Source organism: Schistocerca serialis, chromosome 1, assembly GCF_023864345.2.
Source record: "Schistocerca serialis cubense isolate TAMUIC-IGC-003099 chromosome 1, iqSchSeri2.2, whole genome shotgun sequence".
Taxonomy (NCBI): domain Eukaryota; kingdom Metazoa; phylum Arthropoda; class Insecta; order Orthoptera; family Acrididae; genus Schistocerca; species Schistocerca serialis.
Genome location: NC_064638.1, coordinates 718,961,022 through 718,984,903, shown reverse-complemented (window position 1 = coordinate 718,984,903; position 23,882 = coordinate 718,961,022). Strand labels below are relative to the sequence as shown.

The following is a 23,882-nucleotide window of genomic DNA, read 5'->3' as shown; positions in this document are numbered from 1 at the left end:
ATCATTCAAAAGCACGTCAGATGTTTCTCTAACCTGTTATGTTTCTTACTTTTAGACAAATCATTTCACAAAACATCTGACTACTTTTTCCAGTTTTTTTATTTTTTTTATTTTCAACTTTTGTCCAGAAAGCGTGATCTTATTGTCATCTCATTTGCTTTCCTAGCGTTTTCTATTCTCGAAATGTCACGAATTTAGTCCTTCGTTTGATGGACACCATTCTGACAGTTAAAATATAACGCTAATATAACTTTTTAGACGCAAAACAGCTAGTAGTTGAAAAGACTAATTTTTTTACACCTCACTTGTCTTCCAAGTGTATGATGATGTTCTCGGAATGCCCTACATTTAGTACTCTATTCGAAGGAAGCCATTTTAAAACTCATACATCACACCAATGCAACTTTTTACGCAAAATAGCTGCGCCTTGAAAAGCAGCAGCTAGAGAAGTAGCCAGCAGCAGCAGTTCGTGAAATGTTTCAGTTTTCTCTTAAATCGCTAATTATGTTTTTCTTAATTATCCTGATTATTTTGAATCCGTTCAACCTTATTTTGCAAATCTAGATCTCACGTTGGTCAATTTGATACTCCATTTTTCCGTTCCCGACTCTTCGTTGATTAATTTACAGGAGTCTTGTTTTAGCTTCTCTCAAACTTATGACCAAAATTATAAAAAGGACCAGGTTATGACAAGGAACGTCACATGGGGATGTTGTCGGACGCATTGAAATCGGGGACAAATTCGGGGCCGTTTGCGTTCAGTCCTTTGCGGGAAGGCCCACGTATTCATTTTGCTGCAGACATTGGTGTAATAGAATCCAGAGAAAGTTCATCGAAGTTCCATATCGCTGCAGCTGAAGAACCTTCTTCATTGCATTCATAAGATGAACGATATTGTCCCTCTGAAGAGCTGTGCTGTTGAGAACTTAACGATATCAGGAAGAGCTTAATGATATCAAGAAAGCGGCATGACAAGTTAGAGAGTTGCGTGAAGGCCATCGTCTCGGCAGTAACCACCGACCTGCTCTAAGGGAAGGAGTATGACCATCCTACTTGAACACCAGGTCAAAAGAAGGCGTTACCCACATACAGTGGTTACTTGCAATCCATAAATTGAATAACTTACTTGCATCTGCTCATCGCATTTGCATCTTTGTCATGAACATGTTGTTCATGTCTGACGTTTTACTTCTGGAGAGGAGACTGATGCTGCACGACACGATGCTGCAAAAAAGGAATTTCGAAGGGTTGGTTCGTCCATTAGGAAGTGTTTCTGTTGTGTAGCGATTATTAGATGTCAGCAAAATGATAACTGGTCTGAAAAAGATCTTGAACCTGAATCAATTTCTGAAAAATGGGGAATTTCGAATATCCGCAACATAAATTTATCCACCAGGAAGTGACGCCGAATATGGAGCTGCACAAAGTTGGCACGTGTTGAAGTTATTTCTGAGATACAGATTCTATCGCTGGCTTACTGTATTTTGTGTAATTTGGTTAGTGCTAACCTGTTGCCACTGTGGTAAAAGAGCGAACCATGGTATCCAATTGAAGTTGCACCTGAAATTGCCACAGTTGGAATGTGCTCCGTAGATGTAGATGGGAGATGAGCTAACACACGGAGAACATTTTCACTTGTTCCAGTCTCGGACGCAGATATCAGATGTGGACATAACATGTCAGTCGGGAATCGTAATCCCAGGAATCGTACAGTCGCCGTTATCGATATCGTATGATCTCCCTTCTACATCTGCGGAGCTAGATTCTGAACACGTTTGCAAACTGACAGCACTACTTCGGATTTGCAAAGAGTATTTTTAGCCCAATTTTTATAAGACAACCATCAATTAATATTATAATAGGATCTAGTCTACTTTAGGTATCCTGGAGAGAAGTGGTCATTAAGTACAGGTAAACATCGCCTACAAATTGTAACAGTTAAACAGTTGGTGACAGGGAACTTTCAGTATCAGTATCAGTAATACAGTATAGTACATAATGGCGCTGAGGTCCATCCCTTGAAGAAGGCGTTGCGGTACTTTGCCTGGTGCTATTTCTCTAAAGAATGTATGTATCTGGTATTCTAAGACTGCGAAGCTTATGTGTTAGTTTAGGTATTTCTGTGTTGTCACATGCAGTTGAGATTTCGTACAAGTCTGTTGCGTGGAAACTGCGCCAAATGAACGCGGCCAAGACGTCAGTCAGTATTTCGCGACTATGGTATAATGTTCCCCATCCTTTTCTAAAACCGTTTTGAATGCTCGTAAGTATTTGTGCTGCAGCTATCACTTCACTTGTGTTTCAATAATTCGTGCCAGTTTTGCAACCACACCAGCTTAGCGTAATTAGCGTGTAAGATGCTGCCTGATTATGTTATTTAGCTTGCTTCAGTGAGAGCAAAATCATTTGTGTGATCCATGTAGCTGGGAGAGATTCCACAGACCACATTTTATCGAGGATCCATGGCAGATACCCTAATGTTTCTGATGGCAGATGTGCGATCATTAGGTAATTACTGATGCCAATCTTGGGGGCTGCGATTGCAGTTGATGTATCCTTATTGTAATTGGGATGAATAGAAAATGACCTTTCACCGTGGGATCAAATGAAATTGTCTGCAAGATAACGGATAACGCGGCAGCTGCGTCGGCAAAGTCATCTATCCAGTCAATGACTCTACTTCCGATATTGTGGGTATATTGTCTGTTGCTGAATAGCTTGACTTTCGGTAAAATCCTCCATGAGAACACAGCGCGTCAGCTAGGAACGGAAAAACTTCGAACGGTCTAAAAATGGTTCAAATGGCTCTGAGCACTATGGGACTTAACTGGGGTCATCAGCCCCCTAGAACTTAGAACTACTTAAACCTAACTAACCTAAGGACATCACACACATCCATGCCCCAGGCAGCATTCGAACCTACGACTGTAGCGGTCGCGCGGTTCCAGACTGTAGCGCCTAGAACCGCTCGGCCACACCGGCAGGCTCGACGGGTCTCTTCTGAATTGATCTGTGAAATGCCTCACCATGGCGTCGTCACGTTTGTATTTTGCGCACATCTTTTTCTCAGTTGACTGCTCTCTTTATTGTAAAGCAATAGCCGGAGAGCTTTCTGCTTTCTATACTACGTTCATAAACCTGATGTAAACATTACGCCATGTATTCTTCCGCGTTTGCTGGAATCTCATTGAATTTCGTTTCACGTGGAGCAAAAGCGAAGTTGTCTTGAGTACAGTCAAGTAAAATGATAAGTTTTTTGCTGTGCGTCACTCGCACATCGGCTCATCGATAATACGGGACAACAGATTTACTGGCGTGTTTGGCTTGGACTGCAGTGGCCAGCCAGCTGTTCCAACTAACCTGTAGTAAAGTGAACAGCTGCTGCAGTGAAGTCGTACAAAGAGGCCAGCAGAGAAACAATATAACTTCGAAGGACATTTAATCTATAAACAGAACGAAATGATATACAGCAAAACTCCGGCAATATGCTTCTGGGGCACCAGACGGAAGACATAACATGTTGTCCTTCTTTGTACTGTAATTAAAAACATGGTCGCTGAAAATTTCTAACTTAAATACATAGTAATTTTTCTGCGTGAGCAGTGTGTGACGTGAAGGCGTATTGCAGGGCCTTCGCCGTATAATTGAATAACGGAGCCACTGAACGTATTGCTTACAATCAGTCGTCTGGTAATCTCTGAACTCCTTCCACATCCAAATCCGAGGCCCTACATTTCAGTACTGGAACTGTTATCTGCTACGTTGATAACCAGGCGATCAACAACAGAATACACGAAGTCATCCAAGCGTCACGCTTTCTTCTCTTCTTTTACGACGTGCTGTCCTGCATCCCGCCAGCGTTGGGCAGTGACGTGTGGTACAGCTTCGTGCATCAGTTCCAGTACGCCAGGCAGCTTAAATGTCTTGCTGTTTCTCGCCACAGATCTCTTAACTTGGCTTCAGATCAGTTCAATTGTGTTCAGGTTGCAGTGGTACGGTAGCACCTGTAAAAATGTAGCATTTGTACGGTGTGCTCGAGGCCCTGAAAATTATTGTTTTCCTTGTGTCTACTTCACTGATCACTCTGGTTCGTGTGAGACCACATCTGTGGTATAAAACAACGGACATGTATTATTCATTTTTATCCCTAAAATTTAATTTGTACCTATTTCTTAATTTAAATAGTATTTATTAACAACCTTTTAGATAATAACGATAATTAAGAATTTGTATTTGAGATGAAGACTGGAATTTTGGTTATGACATGTAATTAGAAACAAGATGATGTGCCTATTTCATTAAAAAATTATGATTAGGTATGTGTTAATTGGCATATTTTTGATTAATATTACATTCAAATGATGTCGGTATTCGTAATAAACGAAAAAAAAACGAAATAAAACACAGGAAGATTCGAACCCATGATTCCAAAACAGCCAATTTCTTTCATCAACGCTACTGATTACGCCGCACATCACGAGATTTAACGCGCCATAACTTTAGAACCTCAGCCTCGTGATGCCAATTGAGGAGCTACTCGACCGAATAGTAGCGGCTCCGGTCAAAGAAAACCATCATAACGACCAGGAGAGCGGTGTGCTGACCACACGCCCCTCCTATCCGCATCCTCATCTGAGGATGACACGGCATTCGGATGGTCCCGATGGGCCATTTGTGGCCTGAAGACGGAGTGCATATAACTTTAGAAAACACAGTTGCTTGGAAAACTTCAAAGCGATTTTCCCCGTAAAGTTGTGAAAAATTAAAGGACTACCTTTTGCTCGGCATTTTTAACGGTGTTCCATGCACTTGATTCACAATGGAGCAGGAAGCAGCGTCAGCCATTTTTTCCAGTACCTACTAACAGCGCGACAATCAAAGCACAAAGAGTTTACAGACTGCGACTGTACATGATTTTTGAAATAAAAACTTCATATCTGTAGTATGATTAAGAATAACTTTAATGGCTGTTAATACATTATAATATCTTAAAGTTTCATTTACAGTAACGCAGTAGTAAGATATCTAATAAATGGCTCTGAGCACTATGGGACTTAACTTCTGAGGTCATCAGTCCCCTAGAACTTATAACTACTTAAACCTAATTAACCTAAGGACATCACACACACCCTTTCCCGAGGCAGGATTCGAACCTGCGACCGTAGCGGTCGCGCGGTTCCAGACTGTAGCGCCTAGATTCGCTCGGCCACCCCGGTCGGCTATCTTATACAACAGTAGGATCAGTTCCAGGAGTGAAACAACGTCAATACACGTGTGAAACGGCTGCTGGCCAATCATCACCTTTGTGTTTGTTTACATCAGGTACATTCTTATGTTGAACAAAGGATTGTAAATTACACCCTCCCTATTTCAGTGGGCTGTGAACCAGGGCGTACGGGCTACGTGGCGATATAGGATACAGGCACAGAGAAGGCGCAAAAACTGACCGCAAAAAAACAAAGCAGCAAGGATTAACCTGGAGAGCTACATGAATTGTCCTACCCCCTTGAGATCGTATCTTCTGCGTACGAGCAGAAGTCTTTCCCTCGCTCGCTTCACCGCGAGCTGTTGGCAGAGTGCCATTTTTACAGCATCATTCGTACAAGTACTGCCTGCTGCTGAACAGACATACCGTATTTTACGGACTATAAGACCTAAATTTTTAGGATTTTTTTAAATAACATTTTTACCATTTTGTTATTAGATTGCAAAGCCAGGCTAAAAAAATCTTAGTATAAAAAAACGAACTGACCTGTAAAATCCCTGAAAATTGTCGTCTGGTTTTGGCCATTTTCCGTTCAGTCTTCTGTTTGTACATTTAGTCTTCCTCATATATTTTTTTCAGTTCTTTTTTACTAGCCCGCCAGTCGCAAATGGTTTTTTTTTTCTGTTGGTGGACAACCGAAATGGCGCTCAGCTGATCTGTTTCCATGTTCTTCCGCCTCAATATCATATGGGTACCTTTTTTCCGTTACGAAACTAGCAACTACCAAAAAAATATAGTACTGTTAGCGATAACACAAATCAATTTCCGTTGAAGTTCACTGGCACCGTAGACTTCAATGGCGCCTCATAGGCTAGCCAGTGTTCTGAGTTTGCCGGACGGAGTGGCCATGCGGTTCTAGGCGCTACAACCTGGAACCAAGCGACCGCTACGATCGCCGGTTCGAATCCTGCCTCGGGCATAGATATGTGTGATGTCCTTAGGTTAGTTAGGTTTAATTAGTTCCAAGTTCTATGCAACTGATGACCTCAGAAGTTAAGTCGCATAGTGCTCACAGCCATTTGAACCATTTTTTTGTTCAGAGTTTGCGATGGCGGGGCGTGAGCGAGACAGTGTTGCAAGCTCGTGAATCCCCGCAACTCATGTTCCTCGCATCGGTGCACTGCTGTGCCAGTTGAATCCAATGTTGCCAGATAAAGATGGTTTTCCCGCGGCGTCAAATAAATGGCTATTTTTAAGACTGGCGGGAATTTTAAATCAAACGCTGGACATTATTGTATTAATTTCGGTTATAAGATGCACCTGAATTTTTGAGGCAATTGTTCGAAGAAAAAAGTGCATCTTATAGTCCGTGAAATATGGTACGTCGCTAACATGGTTCGTGTGGGAAAAAGCACGCTTGGCTTACACAGATGTCGCCGAACACCTCGCCCATTCTCAACAATGGAGTTGTTGTTGCTACGGTACAGCAGTTGCTACCGTACAGTAGTATCTCAAAGATCGGCAAGCAGATGCTGAAACAAGTGTCCTATTTGGCCGGAGAATTACAATTTTTGCCGATTTCCGCCAGTTGGAGCGAAACCCTAGAGTAGAGGAAGCAAGCAAAAAAATAGAATAGATATGTAGTTTACTTGGCTCTTGGAACACATTAAATTATATCCCTTATTTAAAAAATGTAACGCCAAGCATGTACATTGGACTCCATTATGCTAAAATCGACTGAGTATTTTCGATCTTCTTTTGTAAAAAAAAAAAATGCTGATTTCTTCTACTTCTGCTGTCCAGATGGCGGTCAGGAAGACATACCGGGTGATCCAAAAGTCAGTATAAATTTGAAAATTGAATAAATCACGGAATAATGTAGATAGAGAGGTACAAATTGACACACATGCTTGGAATGACATGGGGTTTTATTAAAACCAAAAAAATACAAACGTTCAAAAAAAGTCCGACAGATGGCGCTTCATCTGATCAAAATAGCAATAATTTGCATAACATAGTAAGACAAAGCAAAGATGATGTTCTTTACAGGAAATGCTCAATATGTCCAACATCATTCCTCAAGAACAGCTTTAGTCGAAGAATAATGTAGTGAACAGCACTGTAAAGCATGTCCGTAGTTATGGTGAGGCATTGGTGTCGGATGTTGTCTTTCAGCATCCCTAGAGATGTCGGTCGACCACGATACACTTGCGACTTCAGGTAACCCCAAAGCCAATAATCGCACGGACTTAGATCTGGGGACCTGGGAGGCCAAGCATGACGAAAGTGGCGGCTGAGCACACGATCATCAAAAAATGACGCGCGCAAGAGATCTTTCACGCGTCTATCAATACTTTTTTTTCTAGTTAAACCCCATGTCATTCCAAGTATGTGTGTCAATTTTTACCTCTCTATCTACATTATTCCGTGGTTTATTAAGTTTTCAAATTTATACTGTCTTTTTAATCACCCGGTATTTGTGATCTTAAGTTCACTGCGTGTAAAGAATTTTATGATGAGTTAAATGATTTGTTGTTCATTAAATATATTCCTCACATGTCACCAATTGACTGTATTACCGAAGTTTATAATTCAGCTGATAGCTTCCGCGGGGAAGCGAAAGTTTGGTGGTTTAACATTTACACGTCACCTGCGCGCAGGCAATTGCAGATTTGCTACCTTTCTTTCAGAACCGGCAGTCTAATATTGTTTGTAATACGAAGTCCCATTAATTTTGTTAGGCACTGCGACACAATTCATCGAACTGTGCTACATTTTAGCACAGTTAATCATCACCCGACTTATCTCTGTCCTACAGCGATTTCTGCGCCTAGTTTCATCAGAACTAGGAAATCTAAGGTAACAGAGCGCATGTACCGTCTAAGTGGGAATTTACCACTAACTTTAAACGTGATCTTTTTATTCCCACTGTAGCGTTTGTTGTATGTCCCGTCTCGGAACAATGAACATTTCATCTTGCCGGTCGGTGTGGCCAAGTGGTTCTAGGCGCTACAGTCTGGAACCACGCGACCGCTCCGGTCGCAGGTTCGAATCCTGCCTCGGGCATGGATGTGTGTGATGTCCTTAGGTTAGTTAGGTTTAAGTAGTTCTAAGTTCTAGGGGGCTGATGACCTCAGATGTTAAGTCCCATAGTGCTCAGAGCCATTTGAACGATTTTGAACCATTTCATCTTGACTCCAGAACATACTTTACGCGAAGTATCGCCCTCTCCAGGCTCGACTTTTGCAACTCCCAGGTTTTGGGTGGTATTATATGCAGTTTAAATATAAAATAATAAGCCTTCTGTGCCTGAATAATATTATTATGGGAGTTGTTAGTGGTTGTGCCTAAAGACGGATGTACTCAATGCATATATCAACTTGAACCCTCGGATAAACAAATGTATAATCTGCCGTTTGTCATTGGTTGTATTGCTGAAGCGCCTAGCGTTATACGAACACTGGAAATGTGTAATGGTCTGTATGAGGCGGTTTTTTTTTATGTTGTTATTCTAGCGCGAACGACGTCCTGACCTGTGTTAAAGCACCGGAAGACTTATATTTCTTTGCAGATCACTGCATTAGAATCGTTTAACTCACTTAATTCTTGTATCAAATCTCATTAGACGTGTCCTTCGCATGTACGTATCCAAGCGTAGAGAAAATTACTGACATATAGTTTTATAGGTGGGTGTGGGGTGGAAGAGGGAGGCGGAGACAAAGCTTTGGTAGTTCTCCCAGGACCGCACGATCACCTCGGTACAGATGTGCGGGGAATAGTTTTTCTGGAAATAGTTGTGGAAGTTGCTTTCTCCAGCATTTCCATGAACCAATCATATCCCATACACGCAACGAGGTGCGGTGGAAAATGGGCCGCTTCTCTTTTTACCTGAGTAGGCAACCTCAGCGAGCTTAATCGCATTTCCCTCTGTCGGTCCCATCTATCTGGCGTGTAGAAATCGAGGTTTCTGTTCAACTGATCAGCATGAGATTGATTCGACTCGATGGGGCCTTTCAAGACTCTCCAGTCACATATCAGAGCGCGAGACATAGAACACACGGAGGTGCCAATAGCTGAGCTTTATTGACAAGGTGGAAGTACCACTGCTACGAAAGGCGTTAAATAATTCCGAGTATTGCTTTTCTATGTAAAAAAGGAAAAGCACCGTTTCGGCCTGTTGCCTCGCAGCCCCGGACAATACCATGAGAATTAAGGTCGCCACATATTAAATATGTGGTTAGATCTGAGATATTTCCTCTGATACATAGCATGGAGTAGGCTTCTTTGTTAGATATCAGTGATTACGTGTTACATGGGACACCTTAAGTCTCATTCACACACTTGAAGATACGGATGATTCTATCTCAAATGAGTGGTGTGGCATTTGGATCCAGTTGGCGTCGAAACTGATGTATTGATGCTAAAAGAAGTTTGCATACGTCATCAGGTCTTTGGAGTTATTCAGGCTGTCTCTAATGTGCTGCATACCTGGCTGCTGAGCTGCGCTAGGTTACGCCGTGTATTCTGGGACTGGTAAGGGTGAGTTCTGGACAGTCGGAGACTATGGGAACTGGGATGGTCGATATAAGTATATGGGAATAGCTTGGGCAGCCATTGCGTTGGTGCTCGGCCGTGATGGTCTTCAACATCTCCCGACAGTCGGTCCATGGTATCAGCTAACGTCGTCCCCAAAGATGCGCCCACACCGCCGTTTCAGTGCAAGAAAACGCAGGCTGTGGTGCCTGTTGACATGGTTGACAATAGTCTCATTTTTCACATAATTGCGTTTTTGAATTACTGCGTAATGATTATTACAGTGGGGTTAGGGATCTTTTACATTGCACACAAAAGGTTGCAACTGCAGAAATAGCAGAATGAGGACTGTAACACATTCTTTAACAAATACATATTAATTTTCAATTTCTTCTATTGTTTTGGGGAGCATCTTCACTGTCACTCTTAAGAGGTGGCACTCTTGTATCTCCTTTTTCCTCTTCCATATTATGCCTTTCCTCTCCTGAATATTCAGATCTTAATGCATCATTCTGTTGTCGATGTGTTCCCCTGTGGTGTATCTACAGGAAACAGTGACTAAAGAAAAGATTACAAACAGCAGTTTTTAATAGTGTCTTTATTAACTGCTTCAGCCTTAAGCGTCGTGTAGTATGTCTCAAATTTCCAACTTTGTTTACAATAATTTATTCTTCTTTCTTTCTTTCTGTTTTTCACGAGTTTCATATGTTCCTAACGTTGTAATAAAAGAATTTGATGTGTAATAGCAATTACATTGAATAGAAATCTGCCATTTCATTTATAAACTTAAAATTTTTCTGTATTTCCTTCCTTTTGAAATGTTGCATGCATTTATAGCCTTAGCGTATTTTTCACAAATATGCCTGGAATCAAAGTTGTCGTTTACCGTTCACCAATATTCAACGTGTCCTCCACGGCGCGCACGTCGGAGACCCAGAGGATGGACACACTAGTCCACTACTCTTGTGGGCATGTTGCCATACGTTGTCGCCATTCACCCAGAGTTCTTGGAAGGGGAGGCACACAGACGGAGCCTTTCACAAACACCCACGAAAAAGAAAATCTCCGTAGGCCCCTCACGATTGGTCCATCGTCAGGGCAGCTCACTGTGAAGAAATAGTTACATGGAGATGTCTGCGCGGTGGTGTTCCGCCCTGATGAAAAATGACATTTGCCGCATATTTTCGCATTGCAGCTATAGCAGGAAGACACCTATCGGCAACCACTTGAACTGTCAACTTAAAATTGGTGTCAAGGTGAACTTTTAGTTTCGATGCTTAAGTTTCTAGCTTCACCTATGTAGAAGACATAGTCTTATGAAACAAAATGAATCTTTCTGGGACGCCCTACATTTTAATTCTTTCTTGTCAGTGTTATAAACACTGTAGCCTGGGAATTGTTACCTTGGGTTGTAGAGTAATTTACTGGTAATCGTAGGCGGAAGTTTGCCTATGTTCTTGTCTTTTCCTCGCACGAAAATTTGAAATTGCCCCGTGCTCTTGTGTCTACAGACGTGGTTCTGCAACGCTTTTGCGTTGCCACAGGACTAGGTGCATTTTCGCCAGAACGCCCTGGTCATTGCACGAGACAGTTAGAGTAAACGGTTCGCGCGTCCTGTCTGATCATCTGATTTTTTAACTTTTTACTGCGTACTTCAGCAACAGTCTGGATCGCTAGTGTTCTTGCGTTAAACTGATCATGACGGTGTCTGTGGTATCGCTCAAAAGAGGAAAGGCCGCTGGACCTGATGGGATACCAGTTCGATTTTACACAGAGTACGCGAAGGAACTTGCCCCCCTTCTTTCAGCGGTGTACCGTAGGTCTCTAGAAGAGCGTAGCGTTCCAAAGGATTGGAAAAGGGCACAGGTCATCCCCGTTTTCAAGAAGGGACGTCGAACAGATGTGCAGAACTATAGACCTATATCTCTAACGTCGATCAGTTGTAGAATTTTGGAACACGTGTTATGTTCGAGTATAATGACTTTTCTGGAGACTAGAAATCTACTCTGTAGGAATCAGCATGGGTTTCGAAAAAGACGGTCGTGTGAAACCCAGCTCGCGCTATTCGTCCACGAGACTCAGAGGGCCATAGACACGGGTTCACAGGTAGATGCCATGTTTCTTGACTTCCGCAAGGCGTTCGATACAGTTCCCCACAGTCGTTTAATGAACAAAGTAAGAGCATATGGACTATCAGACCAATTATGTGATTGGATTGAGGAGTTCCTAGATAACAGAACGCAGCATGTCATTCTCAATGGAGAGAAGTCTTCCGAAGTAAGAGTGATTTCAGGTGTGCCGCAGGGGAGTGTCATAGGACCGTTGCTATTCACAATATACATAAATGACCTGGTGGATGACATCGGAAGTTCACTGAGGCTTTTTGCAGACGATGCTGTGGTGTATCGAGAGGTTGTAACAATGGAAAATTGTACTGAAATGCAGGAGGATCTGCAGCGAATTGACGCATGGTGCAGGGAATGGCAATTGAATCTCAATGTAGACAAGTGTAATGTGCTGCGAATACATAGAAAGATAGATCCCTTATCATTTAGCTACAAAATAGCAGGTCAGCAACTGGAAGCAGTTAATTCCATAAATTATCTGGGAGTACGCATTAGGAGTGATTTAAAATGGAATGATCATATAAAGTTGATCGTCGGTAAAGCAGATGCCAGACTGAGATTCATTGGAAGAATCCTAAGGAAATGCAATCCGAAAACAAAGGAAGTAGGTTACAGTACGCTTGTTCGCCCACTGCTTGAATACTGCTCAGCAGTGTGGGATCCGTACCAGATAGGGTTGATAGAAGAGATAGAGAAGATCCAACGGAGAGCAGTGCGCTTCGTTACAGGATCATTTAGTAATCGCGAAAGCGTTACGGAGGTGATAGATAAACTCCAGTGGAAGACTCTGCAGGAGAGACGCTCAGTAGCTCAGTATGGGCTTTTGTTAAAGTTTCGAGAACATACCTTCACCGAAGAGTCATGCAGTATATTGCTCCCTCCTACGTATATCTCGCGAAGAGACCATGAGGATAAAATCAGAGAGATTAGAGCCCACACAGAAGCATACCGACAATCCTTCTTTCCACGAACAATACGAAACTGGAATAGAAGGGAGAACCGACAGAGGTACTCAGGGTACCCTCCGCCACACACCTCAGGTGGCTTGTGGAGTATGGATGTAGATGTAGATGGTATGACACTGTTATGTAGTATGTGCATTTACGATAGCACACGAGCGGGAATGAAATATTCATAACATCCCTCATACTACGTAAACCATTCGAAATATCAAAACGAGATTTTGGCACATGATAGCACGCAAATAGGAGAGTATTTTGTCACATGGTTAACATACGGAACTTTATCCACTGTGATGTAGCAGAAGCTACTGTTTTTATTTTACTTTTTTCAAATTAGTACTGTAATGTTTTAAGAGTCATCGACAACTAGTGAACAGAGAATTTGCTAGTATGAAAAACTTGAAATTTCTTCTCTTATATCACTGTAAACCGACAGAATGACACATACTAAAGGATGTTCTTTCTACAATACAGTTATCGTTGACACACGAAAAATTACAAAAATAGCATACCATCTTTCCACTCCTATCCCTGCACAGAGTGTGGGAGTGAATCATCTGACTGCAAATATCTCTTAATTCACCAGTGAAAGTGCCTTTGACGAATAGCTTGTAAAGTTCTGCAAGCTGTCAGTTTGTTCACAGCTTCAGATTTGTAGAAGAGTTTTAGTGGGTCAGTTCCAGTCTGCAGCAAAAATGCAGAATTGTTGAAATAGAAATAAATTTGATGCCTGTTCATCTGTGGTTAACAAGGCTACAAAACTATGAAGTGCATGAACTTTATGAACTGCATGAGACAACTCATTAAGGTTAAAATAGCTTATAAATATATATAATTCATCTTTAACACATCATAAGAATAATAAAAGCTGAAGGCGTTATTCACTTCACTTTGAACGGACTTAGGAATAAAAAGATGGTACATTACCTGCTGCAAATCATTTTCATATTTCTCAGGTCAAGGGAAGAAAGAAAATCCTTTGGTAAGTTTCAGTTGCAGCTGTTCACAATTAAAAGTATGATGAGCTATCAAAACTGCAAAAGAATTGCCGATTTATTTTTGTCTGAAATGTTAACCTTCTCTCATCCGAAGAAGCACCATAAACTATGAGCAACAGCTACAACTCGTTTGTTGATAGGTTTAATTTTGCTTCTTTTGCCGAAACACAGTATAATTTCCACAAATTCACCTTGTAGTAGCTATTGCGACAGAATCCTGAAACACGATGTTTTATTAGACATGCAGTTGGTGAGCAGATAGATCAACAGCTTACAGAAAATCTCATTTTGTCGTTTTAAGTAACATAAGAGAAGAAATTTTATGTTTTTTGTACCAGCCAATTCCTCTTTTCAATAGCTATTGATGACTTCTAAAACATTACAGTACTGGTTTGGAAAAAAATCAGTAGTTTCTCCTGTACAACCGTAAATGAAGTTCCATTATGTTAACCAAATGGCAAAATACTCTCCTCATTGTGCGTTATTATTTGCCAAAATCTTGTTTCGATATCAGGCATATTACAAATATTTCATTCCCTCGCGTATGCGATTAGAAGTAAACGTGCTGCATAATATCCATTTTCTCGGCACTGGTGCCAGATTCCCAAGTTTAAAGAAGTATTCGACATGCACAGCAACATACGGTTTAATACGAACCAACCGTAAATTCAAGCGACTCCTATTTTTCATTGAAACTTTACCCAATTTGTTAGCTTATATGTAAAATATCACAATAACTATGACCAGTAACGAAATATTGAGCACTTCATCATGAAGCTCTAAAATTACATATTTTGATATAAACGAGTTGTTCACTTTCGAGACGTGTTCTACTACGAGAACTAAATTTTATGGGTGACATTAAATACATTACATCCCACGAAAACGATGGTTACAAGACCTAATTGTACCCCAGAAAGTTGATTGCTACCCATTTAGATACAGAAGTGTGCGAGAATTGTGTAAAAAGAACTCTGTACTCCAGATTCCAATGGGTGTAGGGGTGGTTGGGGGAGGAAGTGCCCCCTCTTGCCCCATCCTCCACCCTTGGGGACGCCTGTGATCCCATCCACCTTTTCTACTTGCTTCCTTCACGCCTGGTTCCAGCCCTCAGTCGACAGAAGTCGGGTAAAACGGAAGGCCTTTGATCAAATAAACATATCTGTTACGGCACCGGCGCGCCGCCCTTCGAGCCCTTGCAATAACGTAGCGAAGCAGCAGCCAGTACTCCATTCTTGAACATACGCGAGCTGTGTAGGCAGCAGCTGTGTGTACCAAACGCACTGTTGCCACGTAGCAGTCGTAACAGTGTGTAGTTATTAGTCGCGAGGGCCGAAGGGAAGGTTTAAAGGCTTCCTCTCGTAGGCATCACATAGGGACACGACGGCTGGGAGAACTCAGACACCTCTCCCGGTTAATTCTTAAACCATCTTTCATTCTTGTCTTTTTTCAGTCGATTTCTGCGCCCCCTCCTGAGCCAGCGCCCGTATCGGAGGTCTACCTCGCCACGCCCTCGATACGACCCCGCATTCCTGACTGCCTTCTAAAACGCAGCTCTCGTGCCCCTCCAGTAATGCCACGCCTACGCCCATCTTCCTGAGAGGCGAGAAATGAGCCCTAGCTAAGATGCTGTCCTTCGGCACAATTCTGATACTGTAGTGCAACGATAGAAGTCTTTCTCAACGATGCAAATTCCTTAACATCAAGATGGGACTCGATTGTGAATGTTTACTTCTATCGAGGGAGCCATGTCACGCGCTGCTCTATGATCAATGGAGGAAAACTGTTCTGGAGAAACTGTATTGGAGCAAAATGCCCGTTCTCAAAAACTCCGTTGTGTTTTAATGTTTCAACGGGAAACCAACTTCTCCGTCAAAATTCGTTACATCTATTTCTGCCATAATGTACAGGGTCATAGGCCGAATAAGAGACGCCCGCTACCAGCTCCCGTCCTCTACATAAATATATAGGTACATCACCCACTTGGTATCTAAAACACGGGCGTTTTCTTCTTCACAGAGTTCTCACACATTCCTATAAACAGATGTTTATGTTTGCAATGAACTACACGTTACTGTAGCCTGGGTTGGAGTCATTTTCTTTAGACTAATATTTTCACTCTGCAGCGCAGTGTGCGCTGATACGAAACTTCCTGGCAGATTAAAACTGTGTGCCGGACCGAGACTCGAACTCGGGACCTTTTCCTTTCGCGGACAAGTGCTCTACCAACTGAGCTACCCAAGCACGACTCACGGCCCGTCCCCGTCCTCACAGCACAGGAGGGCTTCTGTAAAATTTGGAAGGTAGGAGACGAGGTACTGGCAGAAGTAAAGCTGTGAGGACAGGGCGTGAATCGTGCTTGCGTAGCTCAGTTGGTAGAGCACTTGCCCGCGAAAGGAAGAAGTCCCGAGTTCGAGTCTCGGTCCAGCACACAGTTTTCACCTGCCAGGAAGTTTCATTTTCTTGCGTTTGAACAGATTTTCCTTTTCAACATTAGAATATCCACGATTCAGAGGTCTGGCTGCCAGTGCGATCTTCCATAAGTTTCGTATCAAACATGACAAGGGACCTGCAGACTTTCCCTCTTCACTAACTCCTACCTCCACAGTTGTCCTCTGTACGAGGGAGTGCTGAAAAGTAATGCTTCCGAATTTTTTATGTGAAAACTCTTAAAGCATCTTAAATAAAACAGATTTTATTAATAGTCTATATCTTTATTCTTAATGTCTACATATCTCTTTCGCAATGTAGTCACTGGCGACGGACGCATTCCTCCCAACATGAGACCAGTTCGTTGATGTCGTCGCTGTAGAATGTTTGCCTTTGTTGACGGAGCCACAACCTCACCTCTGCTTGAACCGCTTCATTACTATCAATTTGAAGTCCTTGAAGATGTTCTTTAAGTTTTGGAAACATTCCAAGCTCTGTCACACACGTTGACGTTAGCACCACCATTTGCTTCATTACAAGCACGAACAAATCAACGCTCCACATTACTGAAGTCGATACAGTCATCATCGTCCACACGTTTCATTCTTCTGTGGATTTTGATTGAAAGTACGTTTTCTGCGGTTAGGAACTCGATTACTGCAAGCTGTTTCTCACGCATCGACATAGTTACGTTACAAATCACCATGTTACTCTCTACAATTCGGAGCTCCTTAACAGAATAGGGTTGCAACTTGCGTTAGCGAAGCAGGAAAGTCGACCGAGTAATATGCATGACATGTAATTCCTCAATCGATGTTAAGAACGGAATAAGAAATTCGGAGGCATTACTTTTCAGCACGTCCACGTACATAACGTGCGCTGCCCTCCTAGTTGCCAAATTCTGGAAGGTACTTTAAACCATGTCTTCCAACATATCCTCGTTTTAGCTCCTGTTGGGCCATGCACGCAGCCGATAAAAAAGAAAGTTTTTTTTCGAGTGATTGTCACTATCCTGATGACTAGTCTTCCCAACACTGTCTCACTTTACACATAACAGAAACCGTAGGATTCATTTAGTTTCAAGGTCGTATCAGAATAACCCCTTCAAGAGAATTTTATTGTCGATATGTAAATCTAATTTTAACATATGTTTCTTTTTTCATTTTTATTATTTTCAGTATTAGCAGTTATGATTTCAAGAAGCACAAAATACTTCACAGTTTATAAATTGTCAAATGACTCAGTGTCTAGTAATATTACGCACGGCAAATGGCTAAACCTGTCATTTTGTATTGAAAATACTGTATAGTCAAAAAATATTGATTTTTGTTTTTCATTTTGTTTTCAGTGTTACATTCCATACCTCAGCTATAAACAGAAAAATTTTAACTAGGCGAAAGTTCTATAAATTTGAGAAATGTTTATACTCGTATTGCCTTTTATCTGTCCGGCCAACACGTGGTAATTTCTCAGTTTTGTATAATTCATTGAACCATGTGCATCTTCCAGACATAAATGGACGGCCAACTCTGGAAATGAAAAGAAATGATATTCAGAGAACATTAGTTCAGTAAATAAGATCTTATTTATGACTATGAATTAATCTCCATCTAGTAATTGCATATAAAGTAATAATTCTCCCAAAAGCAAATCCAGTGTCTTAACTTATGCACAGTCATGTTCGTTTCACCACGAGCTGCGCGTTATTCTGTAAACACATGGGACAGTTGCTTTCAAAAAAATGGCTCTGAGCACTATGGGACTTAACATCTGAGGTCATCAGTCCCCTAGAACTTAGAACTACTTAAACCTAACTAACCTAATGACATCACACATACCCATGCCCGAGGCAGTATTCGAGCCTGCGACCGTAGCAGTCGCGCGGTTCCGGAGTGAAGCGCCTAGAACCGCTGGGCCACCGCGGCCGGCGGACAGTTGCTTTGTCTGATCGTATTTTTAATACATTTCTTTTGCAAATAGTGTCGTAATAAAATAAATAGACTACCAATTTAGATCATTTTCGTACATCTGCTTGAAACATTGCTGGAGGATGAGTCAATAAAGACGTAGACACCATTCAGTGTAGCGCGAGAGTCATTGTAACTACAGTTTCACAGAACGTTTTGGAAGAGACTAAGCCGAAACAAAGTAACATGACAAGGAAACCACTATGGAAAATGGGTAATGAGTCACAAACAATCATTTTTCTCTCGTTCTGCACCTTTTTCCTCTCGCACTGCCGGCAGATGTTTGTGAATCGACGTTTCTCGAGACGAATAGTTCGTAAATGATATGCAAGAAAAATATGCCTGTGTATTTGTGCTTGGTTATAGGTCTCGTTGAATGAAAGACTGTGTTGTGGACGTCAATCATCCCAATTAAAATGTTATGAATAGGTCTCAGGACCTTTGTTCACTTTAAATAATTTCAGCTGTTTCCCAAGGCCACTGACACAATAACGCGCATTTCACTGATCTTTTCAGTGTTACGAGGATTACCATGGGGCAATTCACGTGGGTTTTCCTTTCTAAAGGGAAACTTGATGACGAAGTTAAGCATTTCAGCTTTTACTTTGCTACCCTCAATTTAAGTTCATGTCTCATCCACGAGTGACTGGATACTAACTTTGGCACCACTAACAGTCTTTACATACGATCAGAATTTCTTTGGGTTTTATGAAAGATCATTTGACAATATACTGCTGCGGTAGACATTGAAGGCTTTGCTTTTCGGTCTCTTGACATCCAAACTTGTTTCATTCATCATCTCCCTATCTATATCATATGCTTTGTTTTACACTTATTATGCAGTAGACACGGTTTCTTAACAGCAACTGTACACCACGAGGCGCCCCCCTCTTCACGAACTGTTCCACACGGTACGTACCTACCGACTACACGGTCAACTATTTTTTTAAATTTTAGTCACAGCTCCTCTACATGCTCCTGCGCCGTGTTAAAAGTTTCGAGTTCCTCTTTGAGATATGACACTACTGCTTTTTTTATCTAGTTTACTGAAAATACACATCTTTCTACTTGTTTTAGTTGCCCTTTGTACTTTGGTAAACATTGTCGACACAACTGCCTCATGGTCACTGATACCACTTTTAATGCGGACAGCCTCAAAGTGGTCAGGTCTATTCGTTGCCATTAGATCTAATACATTTCCACCATGAAGGGTTCCAAACTACCTTGTTTCAAGTAGTTTTCAGAGTGAGCATTTGGTAATTTTTCATAGGATGTCTTGTCACGCCCACACTAACGAAACTGTAATTTTCCCAGTCAATTGTTGGGTGATTAGAGTCTCCACCGATGATTACAGTATGACTGGGGAATTTACAAGCGAATTGAGGCTTTATCTAAAATTTCGGTTACATCAGGAGGTGAGTCTGGCGGTGGACAAAACGACCCAATTACAATTTTTTGCTCGCTCCTGATACTGAGTCTTGCTCAAACAACATCACATTCAGCTTGGTGGATCTCGGTGGATTTGAGTATCTTGTCCACTGCGTCAAATACACCACCTCCATTACCCATTAGCCTATCCTTTCGACGTACACTTAAATTTTCCCCGCAAATGTCGCTGCTATCAACTTCAAGTTTAACGAGTTTTCTGTATCTAATATTATGTGACTTCACCTTCTTTTGAGGAGAGCTTCAAATCTGGCACTTCCTTGTGAATGCTTCTGAAATTAACTGCTACGATTTTAAAGCTGTTCAGTGTAGATAATTATCCTAAGTACGAACATGACTGTGCTGTGTTTGTTTATTGACGAAGCAGAAGGTAGAAGATAAACAATTAAAGGTGCATATCCATAGATAACTCCCCCAACTTGTACCAAGGTAATGTCCAAGCTTTACGCTATATGTAGTATCTTCTGTTAACTATCAAAATTCGCTGCTGAGAAGTTTTGAATAACGGCTACAGTGTAATAATAAGGAACTGTAGGTTCGAAACGTCTCTTCTTTTTTGCCGGCCTAATATTTGAGGTAAACATATCTTTTCCCGTCAGAAATCACACCGACCAGCTTTAGCTCGAGTGCTACCGTACTGTATCTACATTTATACGTCGCAAGTCGGCGTATGGTGTGCGATGAAGCGTACGTAGTAAGCAAGTAACACTTTTCTCTACCTTTATGTTCCATCGATGAAGCATATGTGGGAAGAATGAAGAATAACATGTCTCTGTACAAAACAGAATTTTATCATCACAATAATGACAGGAAATGGCAATGGGAGGAAGAAGATACATATACATTGCATGGTCCATCTTACAAAATCCTTCTCGGAAATTTAACACATCACGTGTTAGCGAGTTCAGCCATGGAAGCAATTAGGCACACAGCGTATATTTTCGTTCGTAAGCGACCTATTTTAACCTTTTGATTCCCACTAAGATGTATGCGTACCGGGATGGTTATCAGAGAACCACTGGGAATTTGTTGCACTTTATTGCTACGTATCAATGTCCCTCTGGTAAAGAGATGCCTGCTAATGGTCTGTAGAATTATTATGATTGGGTCGTTCTCTGGAACAATGACTTAACTGAAGTATATTGATATCGAATACACAGCATCATACATGTTAAATAGATCTTTTATTCATTTAAAACTCTTATATATGGACTAAATTTCAGTTAAATATGAACTAAATTTTAAGTAATATGTAATAATTACTGACTGATTTGTATTTCAATTAAGTTGCTATTCCAGAGAACGCCACAATTACAGATTTCACGAGTAGGCTGTGCTGTTTTCAAGTTTCATTGCAAATTCTCTGCTCGGTATTGTCGCTTCGATTATTTGTGCCTGCGAATAGGCAACCCAATGGACAGCTCTTCAAAGCGTGTTGCTGTTGTGACTTCCCGGACAATTCGTGCCAATGAATTGCGCGTACAGTTCGTATTGACATTTAACGCTTCACAAAGGTTGCCCATATTGAGCACCTGTAATGATAGTTACAAACTTGGAGGGAAGCTCTATCCACTGACATGTGTCTGTTTTCTGTATGTCTCATAGTTTCTGTGCAGTCAGACAGTCTCCGGACATGTCCGAAAGTAAAGACACAATAATTAAGGCGAGACTGGCCAATGATCCCTTCAGTGCAGATGCACACTACGAGCGAACTATCACGGGAATCGGCGAAACGCTGCGAGTAGAGAGGATAATGGAGAGGGGCAGCACCTCAGTAGTGTGCGGATAAGTTGAGAATTTGGGTCTGGCGGGAGGCGTGCTAGAATACCTAGTGCCTGCAGTTGTAGTGACGATTGTGGTCAGATGGTTCAGTGGCCAGAGCATCTGCCTAGTAAGCAGGAGTCCAGGTTCGAATCTCCGCTCCGCACAAATTTTCAACTTTCCCATTGATTTCAATCAATGCCCGCTCAGAGGGACATGTCCGAAAGAACAGACGCCACATGTATACAAATAATATTATCTGCTAATAGTAAATACCTGAGACAGAAATGACAAAGTTTATTCAGACAGTTCCTTATGCTACAAACAGATGTCGTTACTGGTTGCGGTTACATAACAGTGAAGCATACTTCGAAATATTCAAGATCCTATTATGAACTGAGATTAATAATCTCAGAAATAAGCTTTATTCTTTGCTTCTATGTTTCACGAGTGAGTGACTTTCAGTGTGTGTTATTATCTCGACATAACTGCGGCGTTACAAATACTAGAGGGTATTTGTCTGGTGGAATGTCACACAGCGGTCTCTTTACATCTTTAAAGTATAAGCATCTCTGCTGTTGTACATGTTTTCTAGTATCATTCAAAGGCACATCAAAAGTCCCTCTAATCTATTGAAAGTGGGTTGCTTCTGTGTTGGCAGCGCTGTATAGCGCTTTGCATTGGATCTCTGACTGCGCTTTCTTTGTGACAGACTCTGTGGCTGGTTGGACTCGTTGGAAGTTAATAGCCAGTAGTATTGGGCAGTTGGAAGTTAGTCGCCAGCAGTGATGGAAGTACTGTTGGGCAGTTGGAGGTGAACAGCCAGCAGTGATGGTTGTTAGATGTGAGAAGTTAGCATTGATGGAGGGTAGAGATCTGAAGTGTTAGCGTAGGCTAACGATCTGTACATGTTCGACTTGGAGACTGAATATTAATCATGATTTTTTTTGAGCAGTCAGATTGTGTTGCACTAGAATATTGTGGGTCAGTGTTGACATGATAAAAAAAAAGTAAAGAGAAAGTAGGCTCAGTACGTTCAGTTTTACTCAGCTGTTTCAGAATCAAATAATGTAGAAGTTTCATCTTCTCAGTCATTCAGCAATTTAAGTACAGATTCACACATTTAAATAAAGAAGTTTCACTATTTTATTTCTTGTTTTAGACAAATCATTTCACAAAATATTCTACCACTTTCGTTTCAGTTTCTTTTAGAAATAAAGGTTATTTGAATAAGAATGTAAAATACATGGCCGGCAATTAAAATTGCAACACCAACACGGCGGCATGTAACAAAAGTATAATTGGCATACAGGGATACGGCAGTGTTTAGCACTGCAGCACAACCGCACAACGTAGATAGCAGTAACGCCATCAGCATTCCAATTTCTCAGCGATAAATCGCACTTGAATGTTGATTCTTTGCGAGAATAGAGTGTTACGCTTCGTGCAAGAAGATGTAAACTCTAGCAGCACGGGTCATAATTTATCATCGGTACAGTTTTGGCCTACAGAGGCTGCAGTTTATAGTTTCGCAATACTGCTGCTCGCATGGTCGCGATCCCACGACTGCCACGTGAAAAAGGATTCGATGGGTTCAGGAGGGCCATATTCAACACCGTGCAGGATCTCAAGAGCCTCACGCGTCTAGCGCCCGAGCGGACAGATGTAGTGTTCACCCAGCTATATAGGATCGTATAGCCACATCATGTAAATTGAGTCAGGAACTGGGTTTGTTCGTGACAACGACATCTGGAACACCACAGATTAGCAGCAGGGCGGTCACCGTTGTCGCTTCCCTTGATGTAGAGCTGAGCGAGGCGCGCCGACAGTGGTGCGCCCAGCGACAGCGGTTACATTTCTGACTTGTTAATGCCGGTGGTTGTACCATATTTAGAAGGTCTCTATGACGTTATATTTCAACAAGATAATCTGTTTTGACCCAGGCCAGGCGCACATTGGGACTCACCCGACGAAGGGAAAGGCAGCGCACCGAAGGAAATTTCTCGACGGGCGGGAGAGAGGGGGGGGGGGGGGGGGGAATGGGGGGGCTGGAGATCTGAGCGGCACGTTGCAAGGCATCGCACATATGCTCTGTGATGTTCATATCTGGGGAGTTTGGTGGCTAGCAGAAGTGTTAAACTCAGAAGAGTGTTCCTGGAGCCATCTTGTAACAATGCTGGACGTGTAGTGTGTCCCATTGTCCTGCTGGAACTGCCCAATGCACAATAGACATGAATGAATGCAGGTGATCAGACAGGATGCTTACATACGTATCACCTGTCAGAGTCGTATCTAGACATACCAGGGGTCCCATATCACTCCAACTGCACACACCCCACACCTTCACAGAGCTTCCACCAACTTGAACTGTCCCCTGCTGACATCTAGATTCCAGGGATTCATGAGGTTGTCTCCATTCCCGTACACGTCCATACCCATCCGCTTGATACAAT

General features: G+C 41.9%; 1 protein-coding gene and 1 long non-coding RNA gene across 3 annotated transcripts in view; one reads left to right on the top strand and one right to left on the bottom strand.

The window, feature by feature from the left end:
* The window catches only part of LOC126481283 (uncharacterized), a 302,682-nt gene that overhangs the window by 51,241 nt on the left and 227,559 nt on the right, over positions 1-23,882 (top strand). The gene's annotated exons all lie outside the window — the stretch shown is intronic.
* Positions 17,555-23,882, bottom strand: part of LOC126481267 (USP6 N-terminal-like protein) — a 284,510-nt gene continuing 278,182 nt past the window's right edge. Inside the window, exon 13 of the mRNA XM_050104896.1 lies at positions 17,555-17,784. Within this exon, the coding sequence (XP_049960853.1) occupies positions 17,658-17,784 (127 nt within the window). The 3' untranslated portion in view covers positions 17,555-17,657. The remainder of the gene's footprint in view (positions 17,785-23,882) is intronic.